Source organism: Patagioenas fasciata, chromosome 24 (genome assembly GCF_037038585.1).
Source record: "Patagioenas fasciata isolate bPatFas1 chromosome 24, bPatFas1.hap1, whole genome shotgun sequence".
In the NCBI taxonomy this organism is placed as follows: Eukaryota; Metazoa; Chordata; class Aves; order Columbiformes; family Columbidae; genus Patagioenas; species Patagioenas fasciata.
The window spans coordinates 7,155,070-7,169,609 of NC_092543.1; the positions used below are offsets into that span (position 1 = coordinate 7,155,070).

Below are 14,540 nucleotides of genomic sequence, written 5' to 3' on the forward strand. Positions count from 1 at the left end.
AATAAATTGAAATGTCAGATTTGGAGCCCAGAGGGAACGGAAAAGGTGGTGGTCGCTCTCAACCTGAGGAGTTCCAGACTAGTAATGCAGTTCTAGCAGTAACAACCAGCCTAAACCAAGCAGCTTTTGATTGCTTCTCCTCCCCGACACAGCCGGTGTGCTTTGTGCCCGCAGGGATGGAGAGCCCATAGAACAGGAGGAGGATGAAGACAAATACAGTTTTAACTACGATGGGTCTGAGCTCGTCATCAAGAAGGTGGATAAGAGTGATGAAGCAGAATACATCTGCATCGCTGAGAACAAGGCTGGCGAGCAGGATGCCACCATCCATCTCAAAGTCTTTGGTAAACATGCTCTCGCCTTCCCCCCTTTCCAATCCAGTTGGCTGTTGGTGTAGCTCCCTAGTGTAAGCTGGAAGTAACCTGCTTGTCCCAGTTAATGCGTGATGTGGCTTAGCCAGAGCTGCTTCTTTCCCGATGAATGCTGTGCACCTCTACCATCATGCCAGGCAAAACAGATTCTGTGTCTGCAACAGACGCCAGCTCCACTCCGCTTCCTCTCTGCTGGAAGAAATTCAGTCCTGTGCAGGAGACGGTGTGAGATTCACATGCTGCTCGAAATGTCTTCCAGGCCCAGAGGGCTGGATCCTAATCCAACCAAAGCTGCTATGAAAAGGGCTTTAGCACTTCAGTGACACTTTTATAACCTGGACAGGGAGGTGGGCTCCACCCCACCTCCGTGTGAATGACCTGAAGCTTGCAGGAGTGAATCAGCAGCTTTCCTACCTGCCCTGAATCTGGGAGTGTTCAGGAATATAATTCTGCCTGTCCCATCCCTCTGCAGCCGCTTGACAAAGCTGCTTATCCAAAGGCTCATTTGTGGCAGAGAAAGTAGACAGGGAGGTGAAAGACTTGGCTGCTCATCGCAGGGACTGATCATTTGTATGCTGTTGAATGGGGGTTCTGCTTCAGATGCACCCTCTTCTGGTCCTCCCTTACAAACCTCAGCTGTAAGCATGTGTAGAAAAGGTCTCCTGGTTGTGCAAGGAGGGACTCTCTGGTCAGAGGGCACTCTGCTCCCTTCCCTACGTGGCAGTAAACGGGTGCTGGTTGGAGAGCCTTTCTTCCCCAGCGTTGCTTGTTTCAAACATCGGTGTTCACAGGCACCCACTGAATGAAGGTTGCTTTTTCTTTTCAGCAAAACCCAAAATCACCTATGTGGAAAATAAAACAGCCATGGAGCTGGAGGATCAGATTACACTGACCTGCGAGGCATCGGGGGACCCAATCCCTTCCATCACTTGGAGAACTTCCACGCGGAACATCAGCAGTGAAGAGAAGGTATAACCCTTCCCGAAATCACGGTCTCGTTCGCTGGGCTCGGTGCAGCTTGTGTCTGCCTGCCTGTGCTGATCCGGAATGCACCACAGCCCTGCGCAGACGCGCACGGGAATCGCGGGGGCTCCCCGCTCTGCGCTGGGAGCACGTGCAATCCTGCACTGTCTCCTAAAGGCTCAGCTCCGCAGCTGAAGCGATGCCATAGGTGTCCTGCACAAAGAGCCATCTCAGTTTATAACAACTGAGGATATACTTTTCAATTCCTGCCGGTATCGCTCTGAGTTGAATTAACTTGAAAAGCAGTAGGTCCTGGACCCTACTGGGAGAAGTTTCCAAAGGGACCTGCAGCTGCAGGAAGCTTGTGGAAGGGTTTATCCCCTCCTGTTTCCAAGCTGAGAGGTGGGAATGAGCACCCCGATTCCAGCGCTGTGCGTGCTGTCACGGTGATGTGGTCTGGGACGGTGGCAGGTAGAGAGGTGTTGGGTGTTATTTCTCAAAGATGCAGTAGACCAAAAAGAGCCTGTTAATTCCTTCTCGCCCTTCTGCACTGTGTTCTATTGCTGCATGTACCCGAAGCACAAAAGCCTGGCTGCCTTTGTGTTCACCTGTTCTGTTGATCACATCAGTGCCATTTTGTTCTCAAAAAGCAAAAATAATTAGCAGTTTTTCTTTTAAAAAAGACTGTGTTGGGGGGGAGGGAGTTGTTGTTTTGGTTGGGTTTTGGTTGTTTAGGTTTGTGGGTTTTATTGCCCACAATTCTCCATAACTGGACAAAATTAGGATGTGGTGTATTACTGTAGCCATTTCATAACAGTTGCGTAAGGAGGCATAGTTTAGAGCCAAAGAAAGCCTGGGCAAGAGTTGGAGGAAGGAGTTGTTGCTTATTAATCATCGTTTAATGGCAGGATGCTTCAAGGCTCAGCTAACCTGGGCACGCTGGGGTTCTGAGCGAGGTGAAGGCAGCAGTTGGTAGGCTATGAAAGCCACAGAGGTGTCCGCTGTCGTCACCCATACAGCTGCCATTCTGCACCACAACTTTCCAGATGAGCTTCATGACATTGGCTCTCCACCAGGCTGCTAACGTGTAGCTGATCAAGCAGGGTGCCAGAGCTTTCGAGCCCTAATTCTTTCTTCATGTCCTTTGGATCCTAGGGCTAGCGTAAATCCCTGCAGTGTTTAGAGGAAGATCTCCATTACCTTCAAAAGCTATTGGCTTGGACTCTTCCTACAGCTTGACTGGGGCACGTGTTTTGACAAGAGAAGGTTGTTCATGGTCTTTGACAGGGAGAAGTGTAAGAACCTAAATATGACTGAATCAGGTACGAGTCGGTAGGAGGGCCTGTTTGCAGAGTCCCATAGGTCCAGCCCAGTTAAACTAACAAGACCTCAGTGGCAAAACTGCTAACCATTTTTGAGACTCATACATCCTGTTTGATGCTGTTAAGTTGGTGATCAATACTAAGGAAAACGTTAGTGCTCTGATAGTTTCTTATACAGGTGGGAAGATCCAAGGTCTGAGGTACTACCACGTGTCTCACACACCGCTTCAAACCTCAGGGTAAAGGTGTGTTTGGTATCACATCCCGTGCAAGGGGCAGGAGGTGTCCTATAGCCCCACACCAACATTTTCACACCTCCCTTAGAGACCTCTTGATATCCTAGCACGCGTAGCTAAAGCTTCTCCCCTCTATGGCTGTGCTCACGTAACATGGCACTTTGGGGACAAAACCCCTTGTGCTCTCAGGGTGCTCTGCAAAGGTAAGTGGCTGTGACTGCGCTCCAGCAAAATCAGATGAGCAAACCGAACTTCCAGATAGTGGCATGGTGGAGGCTTCCTCTTACTAGTAAACTGGCAGCTTGCATCCTCCTGACCTGCAGAAATGCAAGTAAAATTAAAAAAAAAATAGAATAAAATTGCTTATGTGTGATTTTGGTTGTAAATGTAGGAGCACACTACTTAGGAGAAACTTTTGCCCTGTCAGCCTGAGATTCCTGTCACTGCTGCAGAACATAGCAAAAACTAACAGACCTGGAAAGTCACCAGCTTGAGTTGAAATGGTTTGGCCTTTTCCTTTCTTGAGTATTTATTTCTGGGCCGTTGTGGGGAGGAGGAATGCTGTCTTTGATCCCAGACGTAAAGCTGTGTTCCTCACTGCCTCCAGTGCACTTCATGCCCTCTTAGGAGTGGTGTTTCTTCTACTGCTCTAGCAGAATACTTATTGTGACTCAGTAAATAGAGTTTTGGTGTGCTGTGTGTTGGTGTGTACGAGTGCAGACACGCCGTGCTTCCTGTCAGGTTTTTGGGTGAGGCAATCACTGACTGCTCCTACACACAATTGCATTAAATACTCTGGTGATGCGAACGAGCATTGTTGCGGTTCCTTCAGCAAAGTGCTTCTAGATAGGATGCAGCAGACCTAACACTTCAAAATTTGACTGAAGTTCAATTTCCTGATTGTCTTTTTAAGTGGACAATATACCTTGCATACAATTCCTTGTCTTAAATTTGTGTTGTACTTTGTACATGAGAATACCTGTGGATTTAGTGATCCAGGGGGTATCAGGCTCACGGTTCCCCCTCTGTTCCCTGCGTGGTGCTGCACAGAGCTTGGATATCTCTTGGTCTTGATGAAGGAGACTTGTTAGGAATCTCTGCGGGATGGAGAGTGTGGTTCTGCCTTTTCTCCCCATACCCGTGAGTCCCATTATGGAGGAACAGCAACCTCTAAGAATGCGGGAAGAGGCTTTTTTCCTCCTTCATCTTCTTTTAGATCGACAGGCACTGAACACCAAAGAATAAAAATGTTTTTTATGGAGGGTTTTTTGTGGGTTGGTTGGTTTGTTTGAATTTGCTTTTAGATCTCTGTGCTGACACCATAGAGACTCAGTGAATAGGACTGGAAGGGGCCTTGCATGGGGCAACTCTTTGGCTCTCCTGGCTTGCTCGGGTACGCAGAAGGACGGGGACATCCGAAAGGGTTGGTGCTGAATTAGTGTGGTTGGCTGTTCAACCTCCCAGGAACTAGTGCACGACAGGATATATACATAGATAGATAGATATACAAAGAAATGATGAGAGTGCTAGCCCATGCAGGTATTGGTGAGCCATTCTTCATGTGGCTTCACTTCAGGCCTCTAGTTACAAGCAATTAACTTGCTTTTGTCAAAGGCATTCTAGAAGGAGGCTGTCTGTATCATATGTTAATATTTCGGTCTCTCCATGTTCGCTAGAAGCACTGTGGAAGCAATACTGTGGGTTTTATTCTCATTTCCTAAGCTTTCATCTCCATTTCTGTAACGTCACTCGTGTGTGTGCTGTCACATCCACATGTCAGCAATGCTTGTGCCTCGTGTTCAACAGTGCCATCGTGGCTGTGACATTAGCAGGTGATTTTTGACTCCTGAACTGTCGTGGATCAGGTTGCAATTAGAATAGAGACCAGAAGGAAAAATATTTGAAAGATAAATTATAGGGAAAAACCAGAACCCAGCAACTTTGGTCTTTCCAGACTACAGTGAATACGGTCCAAACTGTTGGTGGCTTTCTCTGAATGAGACGTGTATGTTTGGTAAGGTTTGTGCATGTTTCACTGTCCCAAGCCCAGTAAGGACTGGGTGCACACGTCCCTAAGCACACTGAGCTGGACATGATGAACTGGTCCGAGGGTCTGCCCTGCTGCCTCCTGCCTGGGGGTGCTGCTGTTCCAGTCCCTGCAGCTCATGGCCTCCGACTTGGGGCACAGCACGCATGCAAAAACGTGTGCAAATGCATGGTCGCATTAACAGCGTGTTAATGTTAATCAGTGTGTGCGGGTGGCTAACGAACCAGTGTTAGAAAACCAGCTCCATAACTGTTCTAGGAGCTCAGTGCCTGAACTCATCAGAACCCTTCCCCAGTGTGCTGGGAACAGGCAGAAACGGTGAGATGTGACGAGGGACACAGTCGCTCGATATATAGACACAGGAGCAGTCTTGAGGTGTCATTAGGCTTTGCTGGATCATTTTAAGACCAGTTTATGGGGTACTAAATTTGGAATACAAATCTAAATTGAGGTTGTATTGGGAAGTGGAAATTGCGATCACCCCACACACGAGATGTGCAACTCGGAGCCTGCATGTGCACAGAACGCAATGTGGTGCATACACCATGATACCTAAAAGCAACCTTTGATAAACTCTTACTGCTTTTTTTCTGTCGTTGTGTTCTATATCTGTTCTCTCCAGGCTTCGTGGACCCGGCCCGAGAAACAAGAGGTATCAGATTACCAGACCTTTAGCGAACTTCTTAGTTTTTTGGGTTTGTTGTTGTTTTCAGCATTACCGATTAACAAATCTCTAGTCCAGTAACCACGCCAACTCAACCAGTATTAATAATACTATCGGTATTAATAATAATATCAGTACATAAAAGAAACAGCTGCTAGAGTTAGAAATTGCTTGGCATGTAGTGATACGTTTTTGGATGAGCAAACCAGCTGTGTTGGGAGTGAGTAATTCTGGTTGTCACTTCAAATAAATAAAGACACCTAAAATTAAAAACCAATGTAAAATATGGCAAATCCTGCTTTCACCATTTTCTTCTATTCTACCAGTGAATTATATCTGTCTTTTGGAGTTTAAGCGTTAGCAGCAGCATGTGTTCTGGGAATGGGGTCATTCCCAAAGATAAGATCTTCGCTCCAGCCAACTCCTCTGGTTGCTCATGGTGCTCCTCAGGTTTGACCTTCTCTAGAAGCCAACTGCATCATGTTCCATTTCAAAATCAATGCAGAGAAACCTTTCACAAGTTATCTTTCTCCAGAAAATGCTCCAAATTGCTGAGTTGTTATTTGTCTTTGATTTTCGGGGCTCGGTAGAGGGTGTGGGGCAGAGCAGGAGCTCACTTTGGTGCAAATGTGCTTGGGTGCTGTTTTATTTCACATTCAGCGCTGTATTTTAAAAATAACAATAACCTACCATTACACACACCTGATTTGTAGCATTCTCTCTTCAAAATGGACCAGAAAATGTGATTTCAAGCGAAGAATAGGGGTCAGGTAGAGAACGAAATTAGCTCTCAGAACTGGGTGACTTGCATTTGTATTCTTAGGATGAATTTTTGGAGGCTCCCAGGTATCCTGAATTCTTTATTTTATAAACTCTCTTAAATCACAGACTGGTGTGGTGGAAACACAGCGAACCTCTAACTTAAGTACCATCCACTTCCATTTCGTATGGGGCTGAGAAGATACGGCCAATCTTTTCTTGCGAATAATCATTTGGAATGGGTGAATTGTGGCGAGTGAGGGCGCTGGGCGTCCAGACCGGTTTGCGTTGAATTTGGAATTTGAGTAGTTGCATCTCTTCAGGCTTCAAGTTACTTCCTATTACATTTGTCTGCATCTCCCCTCACTCCCGATAGTGTTTCACCGTGCTCCCTGTCTCAAGCTTTTTATTAATACGAGCACTAATACAATTAAGCTTGCTTTCGCTAAATTTCCTACTGCATCTGTGTCTTAAAGCATCCCACTGGGGTTCTGTGAGAATGTTGTTGAAGCTGATGGTTGCATCTTTAAAGCAGCAAGCACGGGGTCTTTCGGCAGCGTGGTCCAGTTCGGTTCACATGAAACCAAGTGAATACTCGGCATTGTATTTCACTCTTACTATTGCATTGGCTGGTTTGAAGTAAGGAAGTATCTACGAGCTTCCGTCATAGCAGCATAAACAGGTGTTAAATCTCACTTTCCTTGCTTTGGAGGCACAACTGCAGTTGGCTCCTTCTTCCTCTAAACCACAACCAGCTCTATTCACTGTGCACAGTCCATAATGTCTCAGTTCACTGTTCTTGTCCTGCCTATACTGGAGAGCTGCTGAAAGTCATATTAGCAGCCTGCTAAAACATAAAATACACACCACCACACATCACCAACAGATGCAAAGAAGCTCAATTACAAGGAAAATTACATCTCGGTTACAGCACAAACTGGTGGTGCATTTGTGGTAACTGGAGTTAGTGCGGCCGTGCAGATGGGAGAAGCTGCAGCTGAGCTCTGGTTGGCGCGGTGCGGGCACAGGGCTACGAGACAGCTCGTTTTCCCTCTCTGGATCGCGTTCCTGCAGCCGGGATCCCGCGTGCTGTTCGTGGTGATGTCCTCGGTGTGGGAAGCAGGCGAGGAGAAGATATGGCTGTGAAATTAAGTCTTGGATACTTGTTGGCGAAAGGACTGAGAAATCCAAATGATGGAGGAAAGCGGGGGGGTGAATGCATTTCCTATGTGCTCTCCGCTTCCCCTTTGCACTGAAGTACTGAAACCTGGGCCAGCCTGTGCATAGTGACTGTGCCACGTGGCATTGTCCCAATTCAGAGAAAAACACCTGCGCGTATCCTAGGTTAAGTTATAGTAATTGCTACTATAGAGAACCATCATATCCTTTTCTATAGGGTGGCCGTTGCTATGGCATGAGTTATTGCTTGTGTCCCTTAGGTTGTCTTCCCATTGCTGGGAAGCATTTTGTTACCCAAAGTCCTCAAGACCAAGGAGTCCAGGTGAAGGGATGGCAGTGTCCGCATCTGGCTCTCAAGTTTCTACCTTTCCAATGCCTCCTATAGGCAGGAATTGTTAGCATCTGAAACATCAACAAAGAAAACTAGTAGCATGCTTTCTTGGGTAGACATTTTTCTCTTCTTTGGGATGTTTTTCCTGATCTTTTTCGTTACCGGTGCCTTTTGCATTGAGGAACAGAGCTTCACCTTCAGAATCAGTTGCATTACTTGTAAAGTTTGTCATTTTAGCGTGACTGCCTAGCACTTCTTGTTTGTATTGGATCTTGACAGAGTGGGGAGAAGGCAGATTGACACTGGGTGTAAAATTACCTTTGCCATAATAATCAGGTGCTGGTAGTTCGCCATGTGTATACTCCTGCCTTCCGATGGCTTCGTAGAGATGAGTGTTTAGAATATAAACCCAACTAATGAGAGAGTTGATACTTTAAAGCTCCCAAGCTGAAGCACAAGCACCAGGTGGAGGAAGGAGTCCATAGTCTTCTGTGTTCCGTGTATTAAGGGGGCATTTGGGCTTTGGGCACAAATTGGAGAGGGGGAAAAAAGTGGTGTGGGATGGGGTCACCGTGGGGGCTGCGATCCCTTTGAGCAGATGGCAGCCTGGGTCTTGCATTCCTTGTCTCTGTCGTTGACATCCACACACTTTCTTGCATATGGGAGCAATTTCTAAGCTGGCATATAACCAATGCAATTGCTCTAGAACTTCCTTGAAGTATCACAAGATCTGGAAGCAGGGTTGCCTCTAGCAGGGTCACGTAGTTTCTTGTTCCCTGTGCCTTGCTCTCTTCAGCGCCACGTTCAGGTGAAAGCTCGGAGCTGTCGTTTTTGCCTGATTCAGCTCTGAGATCTGGATCTGTTCTCATTTGTGCCGTTTCACGGACATTGAAATAAAACTAGAATCTGAGAGAAGAGCAGGAACACAGTGCCAGCTGGGGAGGTTTTATACAAGTGCATGCTGGCCAAAATGTTGTGCCCATGATTTCACCTGGCCTTGGGTGATCAGCTCTGAAGAGCTGAGGAGCAGAGTGGTGTGCGCTAGACTCACATTCATTCCCATCCCTTTAGTCTGCACCACGGGCTCACAGCTCAGCCTCTAACTCTATTTTCCTTTCCTGCCAGACTCTGGATGGGCGCATCATAGTCCGTAGCCATGCCCGGGTGTCATCCCTGACTCTCAAAGAAATTCAGTACACAGATGCAGGAGAATATGTATGCATAGCCAGCAACACCATCGGACAGGACTCCCAAGCCATGTACCTTGAAGTGCAGTGTAAGAAGTGCAACACGGTGTGGGGAGGGTGTTCGTGTGTTTAAAAGGGGGGGCTGTTTTGATTTCTTTTTCTTGTGATGAAACAGAGGCACCTACAGCCAGGGGAATGTGCGTAGTTTACGTAGGGGGCACAGGAAGCAACTTAGTCTGAAATCATTTGGTTGGAGACACGTTGCTGTGTGCGTAGATGCCAATGTTTGCTCTAGCTGTCTCCAGCTGGGTTACTGTTCGCCCCTTGGGAAGATGATGGGCCACGAGTCTGCCACAACCTCGTTGCTGGGTGCATCTTCCTTGGGTGCGCGCTTCCCTGGATGCACAGCGTGCCGCCTGCTCCTCCCGCGCTGCGTTAGCAGCTGCCTTTGGGGCTGGAGTAGGTTTCCTCCTTCCATCCTTCAGCAAAAGTCACTGCCCGTCCCTCCAGGTGACAACACAGTTCCCGTTTCCTGTTCTAGATTCCCTTCCCCATATTAAGCTGGACCTTGGCCAAGAGATCCTTAAAGTGAGGCTGACTGGACTACTTTAGGAGATTTTTCTAGCTGAAATCACCTTCACAAATGTGTCTGTCTTTCAGATGCCCCCAAGCTTCAGGGCCCTGTGGCTGTCTATACCTGGGAAGGGAACCAAGTGAACATCACCTGTGAGGTGTTTGCTTACCCCAGTGCTGTCATCTCCTGGTTTCGGGATGGACAGCTGCTCCCCAGCTCCAACTACAGCAACATCAAGATCTACAACACTCCATCAGCGAGCTACCTGGAGGTGAGGAGAAGCAAGGATGGGAGAAGGCGCATGCAGCCAGGAAGGCTCAGAGCTATCAAGTGATCTGTGTTCCTGATGCTGAAGGAGTTAAGTCTTTTGTCAGGGCACCCTGTTGCTAGACAAGAAGTTAGGAGGTGCTTCTGGCTTGCAAATGCTAAGACCGTCAGGTAATAGGAGACACCACCCCCTCTTTGTCTTTGATCTTTCTGCCCGCTGCGGTTCTTCCCTCTGTGTTAGCACGCGGACTTCTATTGCAGCTTCTACTGCATTCAGAGAGTGAAAGGAGTTTTCTGACCTGAGAATGAGCCTTCATTCCTTCCACAGGTGACACCAGACTCTGAAAACGACTTTGGCAACTATAACTGCACTGCTGTGAACCGCATTGGCCAGGAGTCCTCCGAGTTCATTCTTGTGCAGGCAGGTGAGCGTCCCGGGCGGGAAGGTAAGGAAATACCTGCTCAGCCCTTGAGCTGAGGCGGTGGAACGACTGTTGCGTTGGCGGGGTAACAGGAGAGCCGGCTTCTGCTTCCCAAGAGGTTTTTGCATTTGGATAGGTTACTAATAACAAGATCCTCATTATATGTCTCCTCGTTTCAGAATGGTCTTGTTCTTGCCCATGCTTCCAGTACACTTTGACAGAGCTGTGATCTTCAGTTTCTGACAGTGGTTGCACATCTGCATACGCATGCACTTCTCAAAATCAGCAGAATATCCCTAACAGTGCAGGTAGTGCAAGGTAGAAACCTCAGAGCGCTGCGTACCAGCCCAGGAGGCTTGGTGCCCGGCTGCGTGACGGGCTGCAGGGGCCTCTGGTGTCCTCTCTGGGCTGCCGTGGGGACAGATCCAGAACTGGTCAAGCTGTGTACTGGGATGTCCTGTGGAAGAGACTGGAGGGGCAGGATAGCATTTGGGGTGCTCTTGCTACTCAGTCCTGGTTGAGGCCTTTTGAAGAAGGCGCTCTAGGTCTCTAGCCTCTGCACTGTCTAATCAACATCTGTAAAAGCCCTCTTAACAGCCTTCCCCTCCAGAGTGGAGCCTTTTCTCCTTTGTGAAGCCATGACACGGGTGTCTTTAATATTCCCGGTTTTCTGGGATCCTTGTTTCCTGCTGCTCTCTGTGTCACTGGTTGTTTTCCCTTCCTCCCCCAGATACTCCGTCCTCTCCTTCCATTGACAGAGTGGAGCCCTACTCCAGTACCGCCCAGGTGGAGTTCGACGAGCCCGAAGCGACCGGTGGGGTGCCCATTCTCAAGTACAAGGCAGAGTGGAGGGCACTGGGCGAAGGAGAATGGCATTCAAGGCTGTATGACGCCAAAGAAGGTAGGATGATAAAACAAGAGGTTATCTCACCCGCCTGCAATTCAAATCATATTCTTTCCTGTAGGCAAAAGCCAGAGCGGAGGCTTCCAGAGCTTTGCGATTTTAGCTCCTATATTAATGCCCTGGACAGGTTGTTAAACATTGGTTTTGCGGTGACACCTTGGATTTTTGGTTGCAAATGTGACCCAAACTGTGCTGATAGACCATCACACACCTACAGCTTCTCTGTGTGTTGTAGCACTGTGTTCATCTCTGTGTCCCCTCCTTGTTCGCACCATCCTGGCTGAATAAGGTGAAGAACCCTGTGGCTGGTATTGAATGAGGTTTCGCCTGCTGACTGGGCAGTGACCGAGTGCTTCCCAAGAGGGCTTTTGTTACCCTTCAGCTCCCCCTGGAACATAAACCCTCCTATTCCAGCAGCAAGTCCAACGCCCATTACACCCTGTCCCGTTACAGCAATCTATAGGAATACACACTGCTTAAAACGGATCTTGAAGTCCAGTAGACCAAAGGAATTTTAATTCAGGAGGACTATGAAGAGTAGAGTTGTATTTTGGAGCTGAATCTTGCACTGCCAATCCAGGCTGGAACTGAAATTGTTCTTTAGGTGCCCACCGGCCCGCTGATCCCCTCTGGAGAGGCTGTGGCCACACGCCTTCAATCGGCTGTTGGACACAGCGGTGCCAGCCCTGACCTTTCCTGTGTCTGCACTGTACATGCAAGGCTGGAAGAGGAGGGCTATTGCGTGGGGGTGGCAAAAGCAGATAACATCAACGTGGCGTTGATTATTGACTTAAAACCTGAGCCTTTTTTTGCTTTTCCTCTATTGTTTCCGCAACAGCAAACGTGGAGGGCATGATCACCATCACCGGCCTGAAACCTGAAACCACGTACTCGGTGAGGCTGTCTGCGGTCAACGGCAAGGGCGTGGGGGAGATCAGCGTGCCGTCCGACTTCAAGACACAGCCAGTTCGTAAGTAAAACTGAGACATTCCTCTGCTTCTCTTTCCTTGCATCTTTCCAGGGAATCTCTGCCACGCATGGATTAAACCTTCTCTTGCAGACCTTGCTGCACCTTTTGTTGTTGTGGTTTATTATTGTAGTGAATTTCCTTACTGACTAAAAATCTTCTTTGAAGGTAGAAGGCGGAAGAACTATTTGATTTGCACTCGTTTGTGCCTTGGGTTTCTAGTATAAACTTGGTCTTGTCAAAGAGAAGGGGCTATGCAATGGAGTTTTAATAATAAATACTGCAAATCACTGCTTTAAGCTGCCCACGTAGCTTGTAAGGTGATTCCTGCTTTACTTGGGTATTCGTCCGCTCCTATGGCGGATGCTCTGCTCTGGCGTAACGCTTGCCCTCCTGTTCCAACGAGAAACAAAAGAGAAAAGGATTAAAAACCAGGGGGTTATTCAATACAGAAGGGAGAAAAGGAGAAACAAAGGTGTCGAGTGGGTAGGGGAGATAGGACAAAGGCAGGTAGGGGAGAAGAGGACCTTGTGCACAGCCTCATCCAGGTATTAGGATCTGTGTTCAACTGCTCCCAATCCCTGGAGTTATTCTTTCCCATTCCCTTTGCATTTAGACGTACAGCGCATTCTCCTTCCCCCATCGCACCCATCCTGATGCACCTGTTCCCCAGCTCTTCTGAAACAGCTCTGCAGGACGTTCTGGGCCCGGGGCTGGCAGCGCTCCCGGCCCCTGGACGCACGCCCTGAGGCCCTGGGAGCTCTGCATGGTCCTGGTGTGTCCGCCAGCCTCCTCCTCACCCCGACTCCTGAGCCGTGTGGGGCAGCACACGCTCCTTGGTGGTGGGAAATCCCAGGCCAACCCTCGCCATTGATGTCCTGTCTGTTGGGATAGCTCCTGGTACCCACCCGGCTCCATAGGGCTGGATTTGAGGCAGCTGGTGGTATTTTGCTTGTCCAGCTCCATGTTCTCTATCTCCTCACCTCTTCTACATTTTTTTTCCTATCTCTGTCGTTTCTTTTTGTCTGTGTCCATCCATGGGAAACCCGCAGGCATCCCTCACTCACGTAAGTGCCTCTCTGCATTTCTCTCACTCTCTTTGTGTTCCTAGAGCTCCTCTAACACACATAACATTAGCTTTCCATCTAGTTCTTCTTCCTCTCAGGTCTTTAAAAATGAAGTAACTGGTGCTGTCCATCTCCTAACAAGACTGACCCTAGAATAGTCGTCCTACGATGGGTGATACTGCACTTCTTAGAACAGAATTAGAGCCTAACATGTTTTTTCCTTGTCGTAGAGCATGCAATTCAAATATGTCATGTAGTGATTGTCTAATAATAATAGCTCGTTGATTACAGAATGGAGTAGTGTAAGGCTTTGTGTTTATGAATCGATAAAAAAACTCTGATTTTAATGAAATGTAGATAATTCAGAAATAGAAATGCAAATCTAGTTTAGACCAATTAAGAGCCAATGAAAAGCCTCTGAATTTTTAATATCTTCACAATTTTTAATACCTTCACAAAGCTAAAACTTCAAGAAAAAAGAGTGCCATTTTTTGCCTCTTCTCACTACCACTGTCACCGTGGTCTTTGGACAGTATTGCGGAGCTCGCATAGACTGGATGCTCAAACAAGCCTGATAGGAAATAAAAAACGCATGTTTCCTCATTCCCAATGGAACGTTAGTTAGAGAATCCAATGGATGTGTTTGCCCGTTGGGTTCAGCGGAACATTGTGTGTCCTGCAGCTTTGTGCCTTTCAAATGGGAGTTAATCAGTGGCAGCTAAAAGAAATCTCTTTATCTATGAGCATTTATTAAGTGCGTGTCCCTGTGGTGAGTGATCCGTTCCCAGGCTGCACGGCCGAGCTTTAGGAAGCTGCTCTTGCGTTCCTTGGTATTTTTGAAGCCAAAGTACCAAAAGGAAATATTTTGGGTTTTACCCTAATTAGAGGATTTGAATCATGCTTGTGCTATTTTCCATAAAGCTTGTTTTATACGAAAGCTTAGACTTGGTGGGATGAACGGATTGATAGCCAGGATGGACGAAGGAATGGACAGATGGACAGACAGCATTGCAAACTGCAGTAGTTACACGAGTCAGCTGGGGGACGTTTTTCCAGAGCGTATGTGCGGTCTGTTGCCTAAAATTGTTTGGAGCCTGTTAATTTCACTAGAAGTCAAATATCCTTTACATGAGGTTAATCATGGATGGTATCGTAGCTATCAGGCTAAGGGTTTGGTAGGCCCTTCTGAACTGGATGTACTGCCAAACACACGAGGGGGATCAGAGCTTAGGGGTTCGGTCTGTGCGCAGATCAGCACTGCAGGAAAAGGGAAGAGATCC

At 47.7% G+C, this 14,540-nt stretch overlaps 1 protein-coding gene across 11 annotated transcripts in view; it reads left to right on the plus strand.

Annotated features, from left to right (window-relative positions):
* Nucleotides 1–14,540, plus strand: part of NCAM1 (neural cell adhesion molecule 1) — a 77,950-nt gene that overhangs the window by 38,667 nt on the left and 24,743 nt on the right. For 4 of the 11 annotated variants that reach the window (XM_065855587.2, XM_071798791.1, XM_071798794.1 and 1 more), the window contains exons 7-15: nt 175–344; nt 1,198–1,340; nt 5,562–5,591; nt 8,998–9,148; nt 9,720–9,904; nt 10,229–10,325; nt 11,053–11,223; nt 12,065–12,196; nt 13,246–13,260. In XM_065855587.2, coding sequence (XP_065711659.1) covers nt 175–344; nt 1,198–1,340; nt 5,562–5,591; nt 8,998–9,148; nt 9,720–9,904; nt 10,229–10,325; nt 11,053–11,223; nt 12,065–12,196; nt 13,246–13,260 — 1,094 coding nt within the window. The remainder of the gene's footprint in view (nt 1–174; nt 345–1,197; nt 1,341–5,561; nt 5,592–8,997; nt 9,149–9,719; nt 9,905–10,228; nt 10,326–11,052; nt 11,224–12,064; nt 12,197–13,245; nt 13,261–14,540) is intronic. The other 7 variants (XM_065855581.2, XM_065855584.2, XM_065855583.2 and 4 more) reach the window with 3 other exon arrangements.